Raw genomic sequence first — 16839 nt, 5'->3', positions numbered from 1 at the left:
TCGATGATTGGGATCTCTCCCTAGCCAAAGAAATATTGAGTTAGTGGTCGATAGCCAATTCTAGAAACGAGAGATCCGCAATGGGGTGTGAGAAGCATTAAGACCGGTATCCGTGAGTCCTGAAGTGGGAGAGAACACAATAGTAACACAACTCCCTGACTGATGAAGCTGCACGTTCAGAGTTGAGTAAAGACCGCATACTGCACTTAGACAGTTCAGTAAGGTTAAAGGTGGAAGAGTCAGAATACACCACTAAAGGAACAGCTTTGAAGCTACCGATGGGACAACATTCTGGCATCTGAGGCTTGACGAGATCACGCAGCGTATCGTATATTGCTTCTCTCTAGTATCCATATCTCTGAACCAGATCTCTCATAACGTCAAGAACCCTGTGAAACAATTAGAAGCTAAAACTTACAACAGTTCAAGAATAGCCTCACTGCGTGCGAAGTGTCTCGTCATCGACAAAAAGGGCTGACACATGAGTATCAAATCTCCTAGCTTGACGTTAGCCCCATTGACCAGGAAGAGAGAGATGTGCTTCTTAACTCACAGCCTATAGAGGTCTAGCCGACCTTCAAAATCCTCCTTGGGTGCCGAAATCTGGGCAAGTTTGTTGTAGGCAGCGATATACTCATCTCCAAACCTATTACATGCTGGCCGCCACTGGCCAAACTCATCTGTCGGTTCAAAATGGTTAGCAGAAGTAATGGTTCCGTCGAAGGGGGGATCGTACATTCGCTATGCGCAAAGAAGCAGCATGCATCAAAGATGAGAGGTTGGTTGCTCTGGGCATCGATCCCTGCATTCGCATGCCAGAGGTCCCCATGGACCAGTGAAGGCTTCACCGTTCTGCCGTCACTCTCGAGTGGTCTTAGGAGTCTTGGGATGACCTTCTTGAAAAGAGCTTCCGAGAGAACATCTAGCTCGTCACTATTCCCTTTCATTTCAATCTCTAGGTCAAGCGCCCGTCTCATCGACTTGGCGAAGAACGTCTCCCAGCTATCCTCCCACGCCACGTACTGAGGCAAGTTTCCTGCGTAAGTGGTGATGTGAAAGCCGAACTTGTCGGGAGGCGATACGCTTTTCTGATGCATTGCTGATAGAAGAGAGGCAAATTTGTCAGGATCAGGCATACCCTCCTTCATTTCTCGGAACTCGCAGACGAAGAAGTGTGTATCTGGTGTGGTCTCGTAGGTGCCCCAAGCGATGGGATTTGGGGCAAATTCTGGAAGAACTTCATGTATCGCGCTCATAGAATGGAACTCCCCTTTTGCCATGTTCATGCCTATCTCTTTCGAGAGAACCTTGATGAAAAACGACTGAGGCGTACCATCGCCAAGCAGAACATCGATCCGACCAGTCTTGGCCCAAAAGCTGACTCCATGGTTTTTGATGGAAGTGATCTTGCATCCGTCTGGTAGCTCTTATAAAGCAGTCAATATGGAGACGATGTTACTGGTTCTCCAAGGGCTTTTCCCCCAGCTTACCTCTCAACACAGCTGGATCAATGCTGGTAGTGCATTCAACTTGGTTAATATCGTTATGTTCCATCTCATTTTGCGTCGAATGTGTTCATTATACGCCGCAAAATGCGACCGGGTTTAGAGAGGGGACAGGCTTATTAAGATGTAACTACAACGTACGTTCCTGGTTTGCATGGCATACACCCACCGACATATCCGACTGGCCTAATCAGTGGTCGCTCATCACGAAATTAAGCATAAACGGCAGCCAACGGCACGTGGGATCAGGCTCTGCTCGGTGATGATCTGGAAGGTTGGTGGAAAGTGTTGTATGAGAGGGCGCAAGAAAACATATTGTCGTCTTGAGCCTAGTAGCTTTTACGGAACATTCCGGGGTGAGTCCTTTCTCAGCTGAACCGATTTAAACCAGTCAGTGCCCAGCCATTGAGATCTCAATGATCCTGTCACGCCAGTGTTCAACGGGGTACACGACCTTGACACCATTTGCTTCGAGTCTTTGCTGTCCGTCGTTGTTTGCAATAAAGGTCCCTGGTTCCCTGATCCCCACATAAACAGTCTTGATGGCGCTCTTGAGTCTCAAGATCCTAGTCACGCAAGTCATATTGCCGCTCAGTCTCTCATTGCAAGGTTCCATGGTTGTATACAGTGACGTGTCTGTTGGAAGGACCTCATGAATGCGTTCTTCAGGAAGGTTGTGCTCGTCGGCAATCTTAATGAAACAACACTGCTCTGCGTGCGTTGTACCTGGGTCTCCTTTATAATCTTGCGGATATTCTAGCGAGTACCCTGTCGATATAACTCTGCCCTTGGTGGCGTCAACAAGTACGGCTCCGACACAGAACTTGTTGGCAGCTGGTCGTGACTTTTTTGCATGTATGAGGGCAAACTCCATGAAAGCTACATGGTCACCAACTTCAAACGTTGGATAGACCGCTGAACCCATGATAAGTGAGATTGCACAATAAATGAACAGTAGTTCCACTAAATAAAGTTAATATGTATGGCGGAGAAACACTTCAAGCGGTGCGCCTTAATGAATATGTTCTTTACATATGTCATGCGTGATTTTCTTTTTAAGATGAATATGGGTTTGCTTTTGCTCTTCGTGTTGTTGGTTCTGCGAATGGTAACACGTTTACCCCGACTGTGGAGCCCCAATGGGCCTTCAAGGGCATACATTTCAGGAGTTTGGAAAGACTGACTTAAAAAAAAACAAGAAGCCCGAGTTATAAGCATGTAGAAGAGAATAAAGTCTTTTAGAGTTATGCTTGGAAGAAGTTTCTAATCATTATCCCTAGTCGGCAGCCTCTGGTTCCGCCAAGTTGCCTTCAAGATCTTCAGCTCTCAGCCAAACCCAGCCCAAACTGAATGCTTAAAATATAGTACTAGAGCAACCTGGGCTTGCGAGACCCTTTCCGGAAAGTTAAATCCTTCCTTGTATTCTATTCCTTCTATCACAATTTAAAGTCAGCACGTTCTTAGCCAATTGCTGGGGTTTGTGTTGAAATTTCATGACTAACCCCCAAAAGTGCCATCCTGTATGAGACTCAGTACCAATAATAAGGCACACAAGAAAGATAGAGATCGATCTTCTCGGCAGCTTCAGCCTCTGGGTCTCTGCGTCTTCCATATGCCATGAGGAAGAGAACACTAGCTGCAATCAGCAGCATCACAGTCAAGAACTGCAAAAGGGGCCTTGGGTTCGAATATGACCAGAATATACAGGGTGAATATTTTCCCTCATCGATTGCGATAAGCATGTTTCCGAATAATAGGAGCATAGTCACACTCAGGAGCGTCTGTCTATAGGTGCTGTGACATAGATAGTATTCGAGGCGGCGGATGCGGCTGAGATGACTGGGAGCAGCTGGTGGAGGGCCGCCGGTGTACATCCGAAAGAGAACACCATAGCATGAACCTATAAGCAACACAAATATGTATGATACGGCCATTTTCGATGTTTTTGAAATGAGGATCTCGGTATAAGCGGTAGTGAGCCGATGTTATAGGCGTAGCTTGACGATTTGGGGTTTGATGTTAGGGTTTGGGGTGTGAAGGAAAAAAGAAAAAGAGTGCTATTTATACCACTGTATAAGAAAGAAAACAAACACATTTTGATATATTGTTTTCTTGAAACCTTGATACGGTTCACAAGAACGAAACTTAATCACCAATAGAACCCTTTTCGGAGCTAAGATTGGCGAAGCTGTTGAGAAGGTTTCCTCCTTGTTGACGAGCTGTAGTGCAGCCTATATGACCGCCAATATATAATGAAGGAATTTGGAGAGAGTTTTGTGAACATATGAAGCTTTCCAGTACACAACAAAATGAGGCGACTCATTATCGATCTGTCGATTTTGTTCCAATAGAGGAGACTCTAACTTAAGTTCCAACCATCAATCACAATATTATCATTAAACAGCGTCCTAAAATTCAGTCAATTCCCTCAGCGACGCTTTAATCCTTAACCAGGCCCAAACCCAACTCTGGGTAACAAATCAAGTAACACACTTAGCAAGCTGTCAGAAACCCTGTCCCTAGGCAAAAAGGTGAGAACTCTTCTAGAAGTAACCTTTCTCCTCGTCATTCAGTTACAGACACCATTAACATCTCTCTCACTGCTATATCATTCCCTGGCCCCAGTCGAATCGACCTTCTTAATACTGCGGTACCGTCAGCTTCTTTTCTCTGGTACTAAAGTGCCAGGCGCGCAGAATTTTAAGATGGTGAGGCGCTTATCGATGTCTTCCTGTGTTTAGGAGATCAACCCTGGTGAGACAGGTACTTTTGGGATGCTCATTGGGTTGCGAACGAAAGACGTATCCCGACCTTGACGTTCAGAACCTACTCCACTTCTCCGAGGCCAGATCCCCGAAATCGCAGCTTTACGAAGGAAACAATGGATGGGTCTTCGGTGCTTGGTTGGGCTTAGCTTAAATGAGGACCGCCAGCGCTATCAGTCTGGCACAACAATATCACGGCAGAAACAGTCGCTGATAGAGCATCCTAATCAATAGAGCACTGTATAATTAATGAAATGGCAAATGCAAACAATGTTTACTACCTGACGCACAAATATACCCACAAATCCTTGAACCAGGCAGATCTCGGGATGATGTTCCTTTTCCCGTTCCCATCCGCCATTTTCGCCGTCCCACCCCTAACTCATGTACCGCAGCATTCATAAACCATCATGATAGATCAAGGAAAAGCCTGCCATTTCGCATTGCTGCTAAACCTCAACAGGACCCTGACTTCGCGTCTTGCGTGCCGTTTTCCCAGCAACCGGGGTGGCCTTCTTGTCCTTCTTCGCAGCTTTCCCGTTTTCGTGCTTACCGTTTGGCGAAGCATTCTCAGTGGCGGTCGGCTCATCTGCGACGTCTTCAACGCGAGCCTTCTTCTCGGCACGCACCTCCGATTCCGACTTCTCTGCCGCATCGGGGGCGGATGCGCCGTTGGTAGCGGCAGGAGGCTCATCAGCCTTACGCTTTTCGCCTGCAGCCGCTTCGGCGATGTCGTTGACTTCAGGCTTACTGGCGCCGTTGATGCCCGCGGGCTTGTCGTCGGCAGCATTGTCAGTCATAGGGACATCCTTTGGGGCGGAGACAGCAGGCGCCGAAGTTGGAGCATCAGTGATGAACGCATTCTCATCCTCATTCTTTGGCGTTTCCTTTGGTTCTTCTTCGAGGTTGAGCACGGGTCGTGGAGTGCCACCTGCGGGTGTCATGTTGTTGACGGGTGTCTCTGGCACAGACGCAACCTCGACGGGCTTCGGCGGGGCGCGGAGACCACCGGCTCCGTCAGTTGGCTTGGTCTCCTCCGGCTTGGCGGGCTCCGAAGGAGCTGTCGTTGTGTCCAAAGTGGGAGCGCCGGCCTCGGCCTCGGGGGCCGTGGGTTCAGGTGCGCCGACTAGGGCATGTCAGCTCAGAATTCCGTGTATAAGCGCAGTGGTGAGCCACGGAGGTCGAAACAGCCATGGCGATCATGTCAATTGCGAAGCGCTGCATCAGACGCGATGGAAACGAGGCCATTGAGACGGCTGGCGATGGGACATACCTTTGTCTATAGCTGGAGCGATTCCGTCCGACATGATGATGACGTAACAATTGCTGTCGCAAGTTGACTCTAGCTTATAAGCGTGTTTTTGCGCGACACGGCGAAGTCAATAATGGATACCAGAGATATTTGCGATAATTTCTGAGGCTACAAGAGTGAGGAAGCTTCACAATGTTGATGTAGGAAGGAGGTCAAAGTCGGGGAACGAGACACGAAGAAGGGGAGTGAGGTTGGCAGAGGAAGGCACGAGGCAAGTCACGACGGTCGGTTCCACAAAGCCATGTCCATCCACAGCTACCTCACTTTGCCGAGAAACAGAAGCAGCATAGACCACAGAGAGAGAAGCCAGAAGCAAATTGGTAAGGCATGGGTAGCTCCGAGGCCGAGGTGGAGGGCGCACAAACAGCATCGAGGTCCCTCGCCCGCGGGGAACGAGTGACGAGATACTTGGACGGGATGAGCCAGGGAATTGGAGGAGGAGAACGCATAGCACGCATTGGGCCAAGGAAAAGCGCCCTTTCGTCACTCGACTGCGACTCTGTGGACTGTGAGGTTAGCCCAAGGAACACCCGTACTTGACGGTGTGAACTCTGTAGATCGGGACGGACTTGGTCGTCATCTCGGATTGGCTTTTGGTCTCTGGGTCAAGGATCCCAGTTCCTAGTCCTTTTTTCCCAGCTGGCGTTTGCGTGCTTTGCGGGGAACAAGAGGGAGCTTTGGTGGGTCGGGAGCTCCTCGAAGGAACCACAAGCTTCAATTGTAAGCCACCGATCTGGAAAACAGAGGACTTGAGGGGGTGGACCGCCGGAACCAGTGAGACACTGGATGGGCTTAGTACCGGTACTTGATTTTGCCGGGGAAGTGGACGCGAGGTTGGTGAAGACGTAAAGAGGCTCTGTCTTCAGTACTAGACGGTAAGTGTCCAGTGATGCAAGGAAACGTTCTTGTTCAACAACATTAAGCCGTGGTTAATATTGAATAATCGGTCGATGACCCAACAAAAAGACCTTAAGTGACCAGCAAAGCCTCTGCTGTTTCAAAAGCTGACGAGCATGACGCAGAATTGACAATCGCGAGCCCTGCAACCTGCAAGTCATGTCATGGTCCAAAATCATCCATGTTAGCAGATCGGCATCGGCCAAACCAAAGCTTGTAACTCACCAGCCACAGCAAGTCGTGCACAGCCACCACCAATTCAGGGGCAGCCATCGTGAGCTTAGTCACCCCTGTCCATCCCCAATCGCCAGCTTCAAGGTGTCCCCTTAGAGTGGCTTGACGCGAATAACGACAAGACATCCAACAAACGCGATTCCCCAAATTTCCCACGCTCATTTTGTCGTTCGCGATCGAACTTTGATCTTTCTTCTCTTCAGGTCGCTTTCTCATTTAAAATCCTTTTTCGAAACGATACCCTTCTAATCGCCCGCCATGGTCGCAAACACGAACAAGTACTCGGTTATCTTGCCAACCTACAATGAGCGCAAGAACCTGCCCATCATTACCTGGTTGTTGAACCGTACCTTTACTGAGAAGTTAGTCTCTTCTTACACACAGTTTCAAAGGGCGAAAGGCTAACCCGAACAGCAACCTCGATTGGGAACTCATCATCGTCGACGACGGCTCCCCCGATGGAACCCAAGAAGTTGCCCAGCAGCTCGTCAAGGTCTACTCCCCCCACGTTGTCCTCAAGCCCCGCGCTGGCAAACTCGGTCTCGGAACAGCCTACGTCCACGGTCTCAAGTTCGTCACCGGCAATTTTGTCATCATCATGGACGCCGACTTCTCCCATCACCCCAAGTTCATCCCCGAGATGGTCGCTCTCCAGGCCAAGGGCAACTACGATATCGTCACGGGTACTCGCTACGCTGGAAACGGTGGTGTCTTCGGTTGGGATCTCAAGCGCAAGTTCGTCAGCCGTGGTGCCAACTTGTTCGCCGATACTGTCCTCCGCCCTGGCGTGAGTGACCTCACGGGCAGCTTCCGACTGTACAAGCGTGCTGCGCTAGAGAAGGCTATTGCTAGCACTGAGAGCAAGGGATACAGTTTCCAGATGGAGCTTATGGTGCGAGCGAAGGCTATGGGATGTACTGTCGCTGAGGTTCCCATCTCTTTCGTCGATCGTCTTTATGGAGAGAGCAAGCTTGGTGGTGATGAGATTGTTCAGTATGCCCAGGGTGTCTTCAACCTGTGGCTCAAGGTCTAAGAATGGGAATGACATGCACAAAAGGGACACATCTTGTTGGATGGGGGCGTTTGGGGAAGTATAGTACCGTTTAATCTAATACCACGTTTCTTCGTCAATTGATGTCCTCCTCGACTGATCCAGGAGCCCTATCTAACTCGCCGCCTGTATATACTCTACATATTACGACCTCCAGTGACCATGATGGTCTGGCCTGATACATACGAAAACAATGGACTCGCTACAGCCAGAACAGCGCTCGCTGCTTCAGTTGCAGTACCGGCTCTCCTCAGCGGAATATCTGCATGGGCATTATCACCTGCCGCCTCCTTCTGTTTCGTCGGGATACCCAATGCAATCTTCTCACCATCTGGTCCAGTAACGAACGCACCATCTTCTTTGGCCGCCGTCAATCTTGTGAGAATATGTCCAAAGGCAACAGTATTCGCTCTCACGCCGAAGGAGGGACCCCACTCCTTTGCAATCGTCTTTGTGAAGCCTGTGATACCCGCCTTTGCAAGAGAGTAATTGAGCTGTCCCGCATTGCCATGCACTCCAGATGTAGATGAAATGTTGACGATGCAACGAGAAGCGCCGTCGCGGACGCGGAAATAAGGCGCCGCCGCTCGGACGAGAGTAAATGGGGCAGTACAGTGAAGAGCGAGAATGGTGTCCCATTGCTTGTCTGTCATCTTGTGAATGACACCATCCCAGGTATAGCCCGCGTTATTGACGATGATATTGATCTTTCCATCGCCAAAGTCCGCAGCTCTCTTGATCAGATCATTGATATATTCTGCCTTGAGAATATCTCCGGGCACAGCTATAGCCTGGCCGCCATTCTTGTTGATGTCATCAGCAACAGCCTTGCACTTTTCTATTTGAGCTAGAGTCAGACATCAATGTTTCGTGAGCAAAGAATAAGGCCACTAACCCGCGTCGATATCTGCAACAACAACCTTCGCGCCCTCTTTAGCGAAGAGCCTGGCTGCTTCTGCACCGATTCCTTGGCCGCTGCCTGTGATTATACCTACTTGACCAGCGAGTAGGCCTTTGGGGTAGTTGAGATGGCCAGCGAGTTGACTAACACGGTCCGACATGTTGATTTCCTGCGTGGTGCTCTATTGGGTCATTAAAGTAAATTGTTGGAATAATGAATAGGACCAGAATTCATGGGCATTTCCCCAGATTCAGGTCCTTTAATCACCCTGGGGATCGACGAGATCGACGTATTTGAGCCGAGGCTCAATGGCGGTATGTGGGGTAGCTCCGGGGTTGACGGGGATAACCTCAGGGAGCAAAAAGATTCTGACTTTAACCTGGGTTGTCAAAAATAGCCAGTCGAAAAATCCACTATCCCCGCAATGAAATTGCCTAAAAGTACATAAAGTTACCTAAATCTTTTTATCCCTTCGAGAGCAGGTCCTAGGCTTTTTTTGGCTCCTTGAAGACGTGATACATCAGCCTTGATCATAATTTATACCTAGGTTGAATTCCGGTATAATCTGCATAGATCTATCATTCCAGAACTGAGATAGAGGCAGTCATCATCTCAACGGATTATATACGCAGAATCCTGCTTCAATCTAATACATCTTTTCTGAAATGTACCAGCTGCACCATGCCCCCAATTACACTTCGTGGAGAAGCTTTCTGGGTTTACACACTTTCTCAAAGAAATGATCTCCAGAGTTTATATAGAAACAAGAAAACCTTTTCTAAATTCCTATACTTTTAGGGCTCACTGCAATAACTACCATCTAAATTCTTGTAAGCTTTAGGTTCCTTTAGCCCAAGTTCATCAATCCGGATCCTTCCATCGACTCGAAGCACAGCTATCCATTATGTCGACCAACTCTAGAAGCCGTAGCCTGCTGGAACTTCCAGTTGACGTGATGCTGTGCATCCTAGATCACACAGAGCTTCACGCCTTGTTCTTCCTTTCACAGACCTGCAAGACCATGCAACGCCTAGCGAAGAGGGACTTCCGCACCATGGCCAACACCAACGTTGAAGGCAAAGTCGACTTCTTGCTTGGTCTCGCATACGTACTGCCGGACCTCTATTTCTGCAGGCAGTGCTGTAAGCTTCACACGGTCAACCGTCCCCCCACCTCAGTAATACCCCTTCTGTGCCGGGATAACTCGATCAACCATCGGTGCAGTTGGATCAGCTACGATGTTCAACACCAGCACGTTCAACTCGCCCTAAAATATAACCGCCTTGGGGAATTGTATAGAGATGCACTTGTACTGATTATGCAGCCTTATTACAAGTCATGCTTCGGCAGCTATTGGGGATCATACGTGAGCTTCTCTGCCACGCCCGAGATTCAAAGTGGTCGTTTTCTCCTACATGAAAAATGGCACCTCAACGCCAACCTCGATCCGTCGCCCTGGCGCTCGAATGTTTACATCCCTATCTGCAACCACCTGGACTTTATGGGTCGTAAGCCGCTCGCTCGTCCCATTGGGAGGTTACAGGGTGCATCATGGTCTTTAATACGCCATGTAACGGGATTTGAGGATTTGAAACAGGAACCAAGGCGCTCACCTCGTGGTTCTTGCAAAGTATGCTTGACAAGTTACGATTGCAGTGTCTCCAATGCAAACGGAGTTATTATAAATGCAACGCATGACTACGGTTCATTCAGTTCACTGGATGAGTGGAAGAGGCGCCGTCGAATAAGACACGGAGTTTGGATTTCAAGCACGACGGACTTTGTTTTCGTCGAAAACGTTTCGGGAGAGTTTGACGCTCACTGAGACCCAAATTTCAGGAGGTCTAACAGCGGCTTTTGCACATTAATACATCTATTGGCTTCAAAATATTGGTTGGTACACTTCAGAAAAGATGTATTGTTGACGTATCATGTCTACAAGACGCAATAAAATTTAGGGCCTCTATTCTAAGGGATGAAAAGACTTAGGCAAGTTAGGTACATCTTAGCAGGCTTTTAGACCAGTTGATTTTGGCACCCTGTTTTAGCATCATAAGTTTTCTTGCTCCCTGGGGCCTGCCTATCTCGGTACTCGAGTAAATGATATATCTGTTCAGATTATATAACTATAGCTTGAAATCGCTGTTTGTCTTTTCCCAGCCTGCAGTCGAAGCTTCCAGGCCAGCGACCCTCTCTGTAAGCTTGAGCTTCAGGTTCTTATGCCTCTCGGTACACAGCTCGTACATAGTCGATAGGTTAAATAACAGCGTATGAGATGATAAGCCAGAATCCACAAGGCCCTCCAATATTGCGCGTCCCTAAGAAAGTTTAGTACGCTGGTCATCGCATGTATCACAGATGAACATACCTCCTGTATCCGCCCAAGATACAACAAGCATACGGCTGTGTTAACGCCGACCATCTCGTCGTCCAAACTTTCCTTCAATTCCTTCCACGCTTCAAGGGCTGTCTCGTACTCTGCGTCAGCCATGTCACAGAGTGCCAAAATTAGCTTCTCGACGTTTTCATCGTTTTCCATGGCTTGGCGTGCGCAGGACCTTGCGCTTTCTACGTCACCCAGGTGCAGCCACAGAAGTGCTTTGGTGAGTGCCATCTTGCCATCACCTCGATCCCGTAGGGTGCTGAGGTGATGCGCTGCGCCTGTCAGGTCTTCGAGCTCAATCAGAGCTCCGGCAACCTGGATACCAAGATCGTAAAGACGAGCTTTCCAGAGCTCTCTTGCGGAGTTATCGTGTTGGGCTGCTGCCTTGCTGATACGATCACGAGCTTCGCGAGCCAGGTCATGGTAACTCATGACAGCTCGGCGATAATCGCCGAAGCCAAGTGACTGAAGACGTACATTGAGAACTCTAAGTTCCCAGGGTACCAGATGTTCCCCGGTAGTTTCGTCTACATACCTCCTGATGTCGTTGAGGTCTTCCAAGGCTTTGACCTCCTGAGCAGCCAAGGGAGTCGCATCAATCAGGGTAAGGCATGCCAGTCGAGTGTAAAGAAGCTCAAAAATTCTCTTTGAATCCGTGGGGTTTATTCCCCCACTGGCTCCAGAGCCTGTGAGCTCTTGGACAGCAGCAATAGCCGCTGCTCTGAAGTGACCGCTAGCAAGGAGCTCCTCAATGGGAGCCTCGGGATTGGGCTGCTTCTGTGGGTTGCGAAATGCGACAGGGACGTTGAGAGGCGTCAGAGGATGATAGATCTCTGGCCTTAGAAGAAAAGAAAAATCTTTAGGTCTCGCCTCTCCCAGTTGTGAGACTGGAGTCGCTGTAGATGAGCGCGGATGTGGCGATGATATCCTATTGCGATGCGTAACCACTCGCTGAGGGGTCGCTTGTTGAGGTGACAATAACGGGTCACTGTGAGCAAGGTGTCAACCTCGGGTCGCGACCTAACTGGTAACGTTTTACTCACTCATCAAGATCGAGAGGTCCTTTCGTAGAGGATCGCGGTCGGGCTGAGACAGAGTTAGCCGTGTCGCACCGGTGTCGTTCATGTTAACGATGTTCATTTGGAGACATGAGAAGCCCCGCATCATGCAGCGTCAACGTCGACCACAGGAATCATCTTGAGGCGTACTCTTGGTGATGGACTTGTTTCTGGAGTGCCCTTGACTCCCCGTTCTTTGCGGTTCACTCATGGCCTCGTATTTGATGAATTATCGATGTCCTTTGATGAAGGGAAGGCTGTGATCTTGCTGTATCGTGGGTGTTCGGATAATCACCGGGAAATACTTTCGAGCGACAACAATTACAATTTACGACTCAAATGCAAGCAACCCGGAAGTTAAATTACGAAAAAGAACAATAGAATCAGTGGTATTTGCGATTCTTACACCCCTTGACACGCGAAGTAAACCCATGATTGGTCCGGCCGAAACAGGACAAACAGAGACCTTTTCCTTTAACTTCGTTCGCGAGCTTGTGGACACGCTGTTCTTCGATTGCCACTGACAAGAATTAGTTTTGAGTCAACATGAATGGCACAAGACCTGCACAGGCAGCTGAGCATGCGTTGGAGGGAGGGAAACTTGACAATTGGTGGATGACTTACAGCAAAGGCGAAGCCCAAGCACCTTGTCGGGCATGCTTGTGACATAGCTCAAGTGAGAAGGTTGTAGCTGCTTGACAAGTTTCTTACTAAAAGTAAAGAAAGCATCAGGGTTTTGCATCCAGTAAGCGGCAGTTGTGAGTTGCCACGTCTCTTCAGGATCATCTGCCCAAGCATACTTCGCAAACCAGTACACCGAAGCGAAGGCAAAGCGCGATACCATATCGTATTTATCAACAAGAATCGAAATCTTCTGGATATCATCGGGGTCACAGTCTTGTGTCGAGGGGTCGGACCCGTAAAGCACGAGGATTGTGTTGTCGAAAGCTAAAGGGTCGTCATCGGGAAGTTCGAGAACCATTTCGGGATCTCCAGGCTGTCGGTTGCGCAAGCGATCGCCTTCTTCAAAGTTCGGCCCAAACATTACTGCAAAGACGGGCGATATCTCGCACAGAAAGGCCGACGCAACTCTAAGGAGAGTTCTGTGGGGACCAACGGCGAGGATTAAATCGCCTCCTGGTATCAAGTCTCGAACAAACTTATGCTGGGCCACAGTCTCGGTGGCCTCTTCTGGGTTCGACATGACTGATTGGTCTGGGGTAAGATCCATTTGAGACCAAGCGTAGCGGGCACCTTGCAAATAAGAAGAAGGGGTGTCTGTACTGCTTGGTGTAGCAAAATGTTCAACGGGGTTCATATTCTTGGAGTGGGGAAGAGGAGAAAGCTGCTTGCAGAAATGGTAGCCAACTCTTAGCCAAATACAAGGACACAGTCTTATAATTGAGTGGACTCCCTGGAGGACAGTGATTCATGGCCATGACCGACCTCATTGTCGTAGCATCACTTCCTTACATGCTCTGCGCTTCAGCTTCGCGACAAGGCAAGAACCGTGAAAATGTACAAGAATTTACATACACATCTCAAGAAGCTTAAACAGGTCAAAGTTCAAATCAAATTCAAAATTATTTGACATAATCTTATTTCCCCAGATTTAGGGAGTCTATTCCGAAGCATATGTCCGCCTTCCGGAAGTCTTTCACTTACTTCAGTGATCACGGTACTACGCAACCAACCGTTGACTCTGATGAGCCTCTCGCGTTCTCTGTGACTGTCTGTATATCGTAACAGTAAATGAGTGACATTTCTTTTGACTTTTCGCCTTCATGATTCTCTGTCGGTGCTTTCTCATTGCGTGACTTCTGAGTAACATACATGTATCAGGTTGAGGATGTCTTCATGGCTCATACCAAAGACGGGAGAACACCGGCCTATCAGCATCAGCAACCAACAGCTCAAAGTACTTCTCCTTACGATTTTTCGCTCTTCAACTTTCTTGATGATAAAGTTCTGCGCAGACTGCTCTGGTAGTTTATACTGCCTTTCCGTGTCCTCTGTCGCAAGTGTTCATACAGAATTTTCTCCTGCCCATCCATTCCCTGATTCTTCTCTCTCACACAACCAACGGTCTTCCTGAAGCGATAAATTTGGTTACCTAGCACTTTATTCGAGTCATTTCGTCTGCCTGAGCAGTAGAGAGCACTCCGTCCTTTCCTCTTTCATCCTCCCACGAGCCCTGCTGTTACCCAGCCACATTCCCAAGTCACATATACATCTTCCGGCATCTCTAAACCATCACTATGCCAATCCAAACTCCCAATCCTGAGTCCTCTACCACACGGCCAGAATCAAGCCAGACCATGCCAGACCAAGAAGGTGTAAGCTTGGTTGATGGTAGGGAACCTCTCGCTTACTCCTTTCGTTTTACTGACCATGCTTTAGGAACTCCGGAATGCGAGCAAGACATCGTAAGCGACGGTAATCTTGTACTAATCGTCGGAGCGGGTGAAAAACGGCTTCGGATCACAGTTCAGGCTGTCCGCGTGTGTTCGCGTGTTCTTGCAGGCATACTTGATCAACACAATATCACTGGCGCTGACAATACGGGTCGGGTTTATGAGCTTAGGCTTCCCAACGACGATGCTGCCGCGGCTCGAAACGCATTTGGCAGCATCTATCCTGGCAATCCCCATACGGACGATCTGCGACCAGCAGAGATCTACGATGTGGTCATGTTTGCCAGGAAGTATGAGATGATTCCCGAATTCAAGAAGGTTGCTCCAAACTGGTTCCGCCCAAGATATTGCAGCAGCCGCTTTCATCCTGTCCATATGTTCTTTGGTCTGGAAGACTGTTGGCACCTAATGATTGCAGCGTACTACATGTTTCTCAGTGATCCCGATAAGCTCCCAGATCTCCGTTTTGCATTCTCCAAACTGAGCGAACGACTGGTGAGGGACGAGAACCCATATTATAACGCCCGCTTACGAGAACCGGTGCCAGATGGTCACGGTATTGAAGTCGATATCTACTGTGAGACATTTTTCCTCCCTCAAAATACCTAACTGACTTGAGTTGAACCCAGGCTCGATTCGTGAGGCTAGGCGGGACTATGGAAGGGCCATGGATCAACATAGTCAATTTCGCTGTATGGGAGGTGCTGCACCATGCGCCGAACCAATATTTAGATGGGGTTATGGAAGCTTCTACTTGTGTCGGTCCTGATCATAGAGAACATGGATTCAATTATTTTGGCGGTTTTCAAGAGGGCTTCAAGTCAAAGAGTACCAAAATATTTACAGAATATACCCAGGGTTGGAGGGAAGTTCAAATTGGGTCCCAATTAGGTTCCTTTTCTTCTTTCATTTTGACTTCAATAAGCAAAAGTCTGGTCTTTCTTATTTTTAAAATACTTTTTTTCTAAGACATGAAATATTATTAGTTACCTTTATTATCTTCACGGTAGCTGATGTGAGGTGAGATTGAACACAGAGCTCGGCTTAATGGTAGCAATTACAGTTGGAGAATCCAGCTCAAACTGGTACAAAACAAATCGCGTCCAATCAGTCTATTTATTAAGGTAGCCTGATTTCAAACATTCCATTTTCCCTTTTGGCCTTCCCGAAGACTGATGCACTCATCTCCATTTTCCCTCATGCCAGCCGATGCGTTAGAAAATGACGATCAGGATAGCTGCACCCTGCACGCTGCTGAGTGAAAGATTCGGTTGCGTGAGAAAAGCAGAACAAGCACAAGCCCATCTCAGTTCTGGACCTAGCCATCATCGCCAAGTAGGTGCTGCGCAGTTCTTCAATAGCCGCTGAGATGAGTATTGTCAGTATCTGTGCATGTACTGTAATATTTCCGCAACTTACTTCCTAGGCGGAGACCAGTATGCTTGTCATGAAAGCTGCCTATGAACTGTAGGAGGCTGGTCCTCGTCTGGAGTATGGCCTTGGTTATGTCGAAGAACGCCCAATCGATCTTGAGGATATACGCCACGACTAAGGTGTTCCAGACATGTTTGGTAATTTCTGAAATTCTTTTCTTGACGGCGTTACGAAGCCAGAAAGATGCGAAGATTGCGATACGCTCGACCATCCCGTACTTCTCTGCAAGAATTGCGATCTCTTTGACTTCGCCCTTCGAGAACCGTCTGGCACTTGGATCTGAGCCATAGAGGGTATGTAGTACCTGCACCATCGGCTGTTCCTTATCTTCGGGGAGGACGATCTCAACGGGGGCATCATCGTCACATTTGTTTGCAAGAGCTTCTCCTTCCTTCATTGGTGCATCGAGCATAGCTCGGAAAACGGGCGAGATATGCTTGAGGAAATGCGAAGAGACCTGAATCTTGTGCTGGCTTGGGCCAACCACCAGCAGAACATCGCCGTCGGTAACGATTTGGGTAACAGAATCTGCTACTTAAAAGGTCAACCATTATCAAATTTGGATATATAATACCACTGTAACATACTGGGAACACCACATTTGTCGTCGTTGAGAACGGGAGGTGAAGTGTCCATGTTCGCGGATACGCCTGTTGAAGAAGATGGGTGAAGATGGAGAGCAGAGAGATATACCATTTGTCTAGATATTCTGGTTCTCCGGGCTCATGCTGCTTACTCAAGGCATAAGAGAAAAGTTAGTTCAGTCTGGGAGAACCTGACAGATGGCAGTAGCTGGCAGTAGCTGGCAGTGAATCATCGCCTGACCCCCAGACTGGACTCACCCTTCGAGCTCAGATATTTTGCCAACATCATGTGAGTTGGTGG

At 48.5% G+C, this 16839-nt stretch overlaps 11 protein-coding genes across 12 annotated transcripts; 3 read left to right on the top strand and 8 right to left on the bottom strand.

Moving 5' to 3' along the window:
* Positions 1–21: 21 nt before the first annotated feature.
* On the bottom strand, positions 22–1835 carry FOXG_11611 (uncharacterized protein). Its single transcript, XM_018391322.1, has 5 exons — positions 1491–1835; positions 737–1426; positions 554–680; positions 441–497; positions 22–389 (listed from the first exon to the last, which is right to left on the bottom strand). Exons 1-5 carry the CDS (start codon positions 1552–1554, stop codon positions 344–346), a joined length of 984 nt encoding a protein of 327 aa, XP_018249943.1. The 5' UTR covers positions 1555–1835; the 3' UTR covers positions 22–343.
* Positions 1836–1896: 61 nt separating this feature from the next.
* On the bottom strand, positions 1897–2430 carry FOXG_11610 (uncharacterized protein; the record flags this gene model as incomplete). Its single annotated transcript, XM_018391321.1, has 1 exon — positions 1897–2430. One exon carries the CDS (start codon positions 2428–2430, stop codon positions 1897–1899), a length of 534 nt encoding a protein of 177 aa, XP_018249942.1.
* Positions 2431–4608: 2178 nt separating this feature from the next.
* FOXG_11608 (dolichol-phosphate mannosyltransferase) lies at positions 4609–8322 on the top strand. Of its 2 annotated transcripts, XM_018391318.1 has the most exons (3): positions 4609–6662; positions 6714–7075; positions 7128–8322. In XM_018391318.1, exons 2-3 carry the CDS (start codon positions 6972–6974, stop codon positions 7744–7746), a joined length of 723 nt encoding a protein of 240 aa, XP_018249938.1. In that variant the 5' UTR covers positions 4609–6662; positions 6714–6971; the 3' UTR covers positions 7747–8322. The 2 variants fall into 2 exon arrangements, with proteins under 2 accessions (XP_018249938.1, XP_018249939.1); XM_018391319.1 differs by having other exon boundaries at positions 4609–7075; positions 7128–8117.
* On the bottom strand, positions 4720–5577 carry FOXG_11609 (uncharacterized protein; the record flags this gene model as incomplete). The annotated part of the gene is made up of 2 exons (XM_018391320.1): positions 4720–5396; positions 5544–5577. 2 exons carry the CDS (start codon positions 5575–5577, stop codon positions 4720–4722), a joined length of 711 nt encoding a protein of 236 aa, XP_018249941.1.
* FOXG_20577 (uncharacterized protein) lies at positions 5843–6040 on the bottom strand (the record flags this gene model as incomplete). Its single annotated transcript, XM_018400858.1, has 1 exon — positions 5843–6040. One exon carries the CDS (start codon positions 6038–6040, stop codon positions 5843–5845), a length of 198 nt encoding a protein of 65 aa, XP_018249940.1.
* FOXG_11607 (3-oxoacyl-[acyl-carrier protein] reductase) lies at positions 7763–8988 on the bottom strand. Its single transcript, XM_018391317.1, has 2 exons — positions 8660–8988; positions 7763–8602 (listed from the first exon to the last, which is right to left on the bottom strand). Exons 1-2 carry the CDS (start codon positions 8823–8825, stop codon positions 7902–7904), a joined length of 867 nt encoding a protein of 288 aa, XP_018249937.1. The 5' UTR covers positions 8826–8988; the 3' UTR covers positions 7763–7901.
* Positions 8989–9686: 698 nt separating this feature from the next.
* On the top strand, positions 9687–10305 carry FOXG_11606 (uncharacterized protein; the record flags this gene model as incomplete). The annotated part of the gene is made up of 2 exons (XM_018391316.1): positions 9687–10173; positions 10271–10305. 2 exons carry the CDS (start codon positions 9687–9689, stop codon positions 10303–10305), a joined length of 522 nt encoding a protein of 173 aa, XP_018249936.1.
* A 79-nt stretch (positions 10306–10384) lies between these two features.
* On the bottom strand, positions 10385–12439 carry FOXG_11605 (uncharacterized protein). Its single transcript, XM_018391315.1, has 4 exons — positions 12257–12439; positions 12092–12134; positions 11034–12036; positions 10385–10983 (listed from the first exon to the last, which is right to left on the bottom strand). The coding sequence occupies exons 1-4, from the start codon at positions 12315–12317 to the stop codon at positions 10792–10794; spliced, it is 1299 nt and encodes a 432-aa protein (XP_018249935.1). The 5' UTR covers positions 12318–12439; the 3' UTR covers positions 10385–10791.
* Positions 12440–12489: 50 nt separating this feature from the next.
* Positions 12490–13424, bottom strand: FOXG_11604 (uncharacterized protein; the record flags this gene model as incomplete). The annotated part of the gene is made up of 2 exons (XM_018391314.1): positions 12490–12626; positions 12731–13424. The coding sequence occupies 2 exons, from the start codon at positions 13422–13424 to the stop codon at positions 12490–12492; spliced, it is 831 nt and encodes a 276-aa protein (XP_018249934.1).
* A 940-nt stretch (positions 13425–14364) lies between these two features.
* FOXG_11603 (uncharacterized protein) lies at positions 14365–15129 on the top strand (the record flags this gene model as incomplete). The annotated part of the gene is made up of 2 exons (XM_018391313.1): positions 14365–14458; positions 14507–15129. 2 exons carry the CDS (start codon positions 14365–14367, stop codon positions 15127–15129), a joined length of 717 nt encoding a protein of 238 aa, XP_018249933.1.
* A 588-nt stretch (positions 15130–15717) lies between these two features.
* Positions 15718–16590, bottom strand: FOXG_11602 (uncharacterized protein; the record flags this gene model as incomplete). The annotated part of the gene is made up of 3 exons (XM_018391312.1): positions 15718–15884; positions 15940–16485; positions 16542–16590. The coding sequence occupies 3 exons, from the start codon at positions 16588–16590 to the stop codon at positions 15718–15720; spliced, it is 762 nt and encodes a 253-aa protein (XP_018249932.1).
* Positions 16591–16839: the final 249 nt, after the last annotated feature.

Source organism: Fusarium oxysporum, chromosome 10 (genome assembly GCF_000149955.1).
Source record: "Fusarium oxysporum f. sp. lycopersici 4287 chromosome 10, whole genome shotgun sequence".
Taxonomy (NCBI): domain Eukaryota; kingdom Fungi; phylum Ascomycota; class Sordariomycetes; order Hypocreales; family Nectriaceae; genus Fusarium; species Fusarium oxysporum.
The sequence above is the reverse complement of the archived record's forward strand: the minus strand, read 5'-3'. Positions and strand labels throughout refer to the sequence as shown.

Coding starts and splice junctions, on each gene's coding strand:
- FOXG_11611 (XM_018391322.1), bottom strand. CDS start 1,554: ATGGAACATAACGATATTAACCAAGTTGAATGCACTACCAGCATTGAT. Junction 1,427..1,490: donor TGATCCAGCTGTGTTGAGAG/GTAAGCTGGGGG, acceptor CTGCTTTATAAG/AGCTACCAGACGGATGCAAG. Junction 681..736: donor CTTCTTTGCGCATAGCGAAT/GTACGATCCCCC, acceptor TTGAACCGACAG/ATGAGTTTGGCCAGTGGCGG.
- FOXG_11607 (XM_018391317.1), bottom strand. CDS start 8,825: ATGTCGGACCGTGTTAGTCAACTCGCTGGCCATCTCAACTACCCCAAA. Junction 8,603..8,659: donor TGTTGCAGATATCGACGCGG/GTTAGTGGCCTT, acceptor TAGCTCAAATAG/AAAAGTGCAAGGCTGTTGCT.
- FOXG_11605 (XM_018391315.1), bottom strand. CDS start 12,317: ATGAGTGAACCGCAAAGAACGGGGAGTCAAGGGCACTCCAGAAACAAG. Junction 12,037..12,091: donor GGACCTCTCGATCTTGATGA/GTGAGTAAAACG, acceptor CCTTGCTCACAG/TGACCCGTTATTGTCACCTC. Junction 10,984..11,033: donor ATCTTGGGCGGATACAGGAG/GTATGTTCATCT, acceptor AAACTTTCTTAG/GGACGCGCAATATTGGAGGG.
- FOXG_11608 (XM_018391318.1), top strand. CDS start 6,972: ATGGTCGCAAACACGAACAAGTACTCGGTTATCTTGCCAACCTACAAT. Junction 7,076..7,127: donor AACCGTACCTTTACTGAGAA/GTTAGTCTCTTC, acceptor TAACCCGAACAG/CAACCTCGATTGGGAACTCA.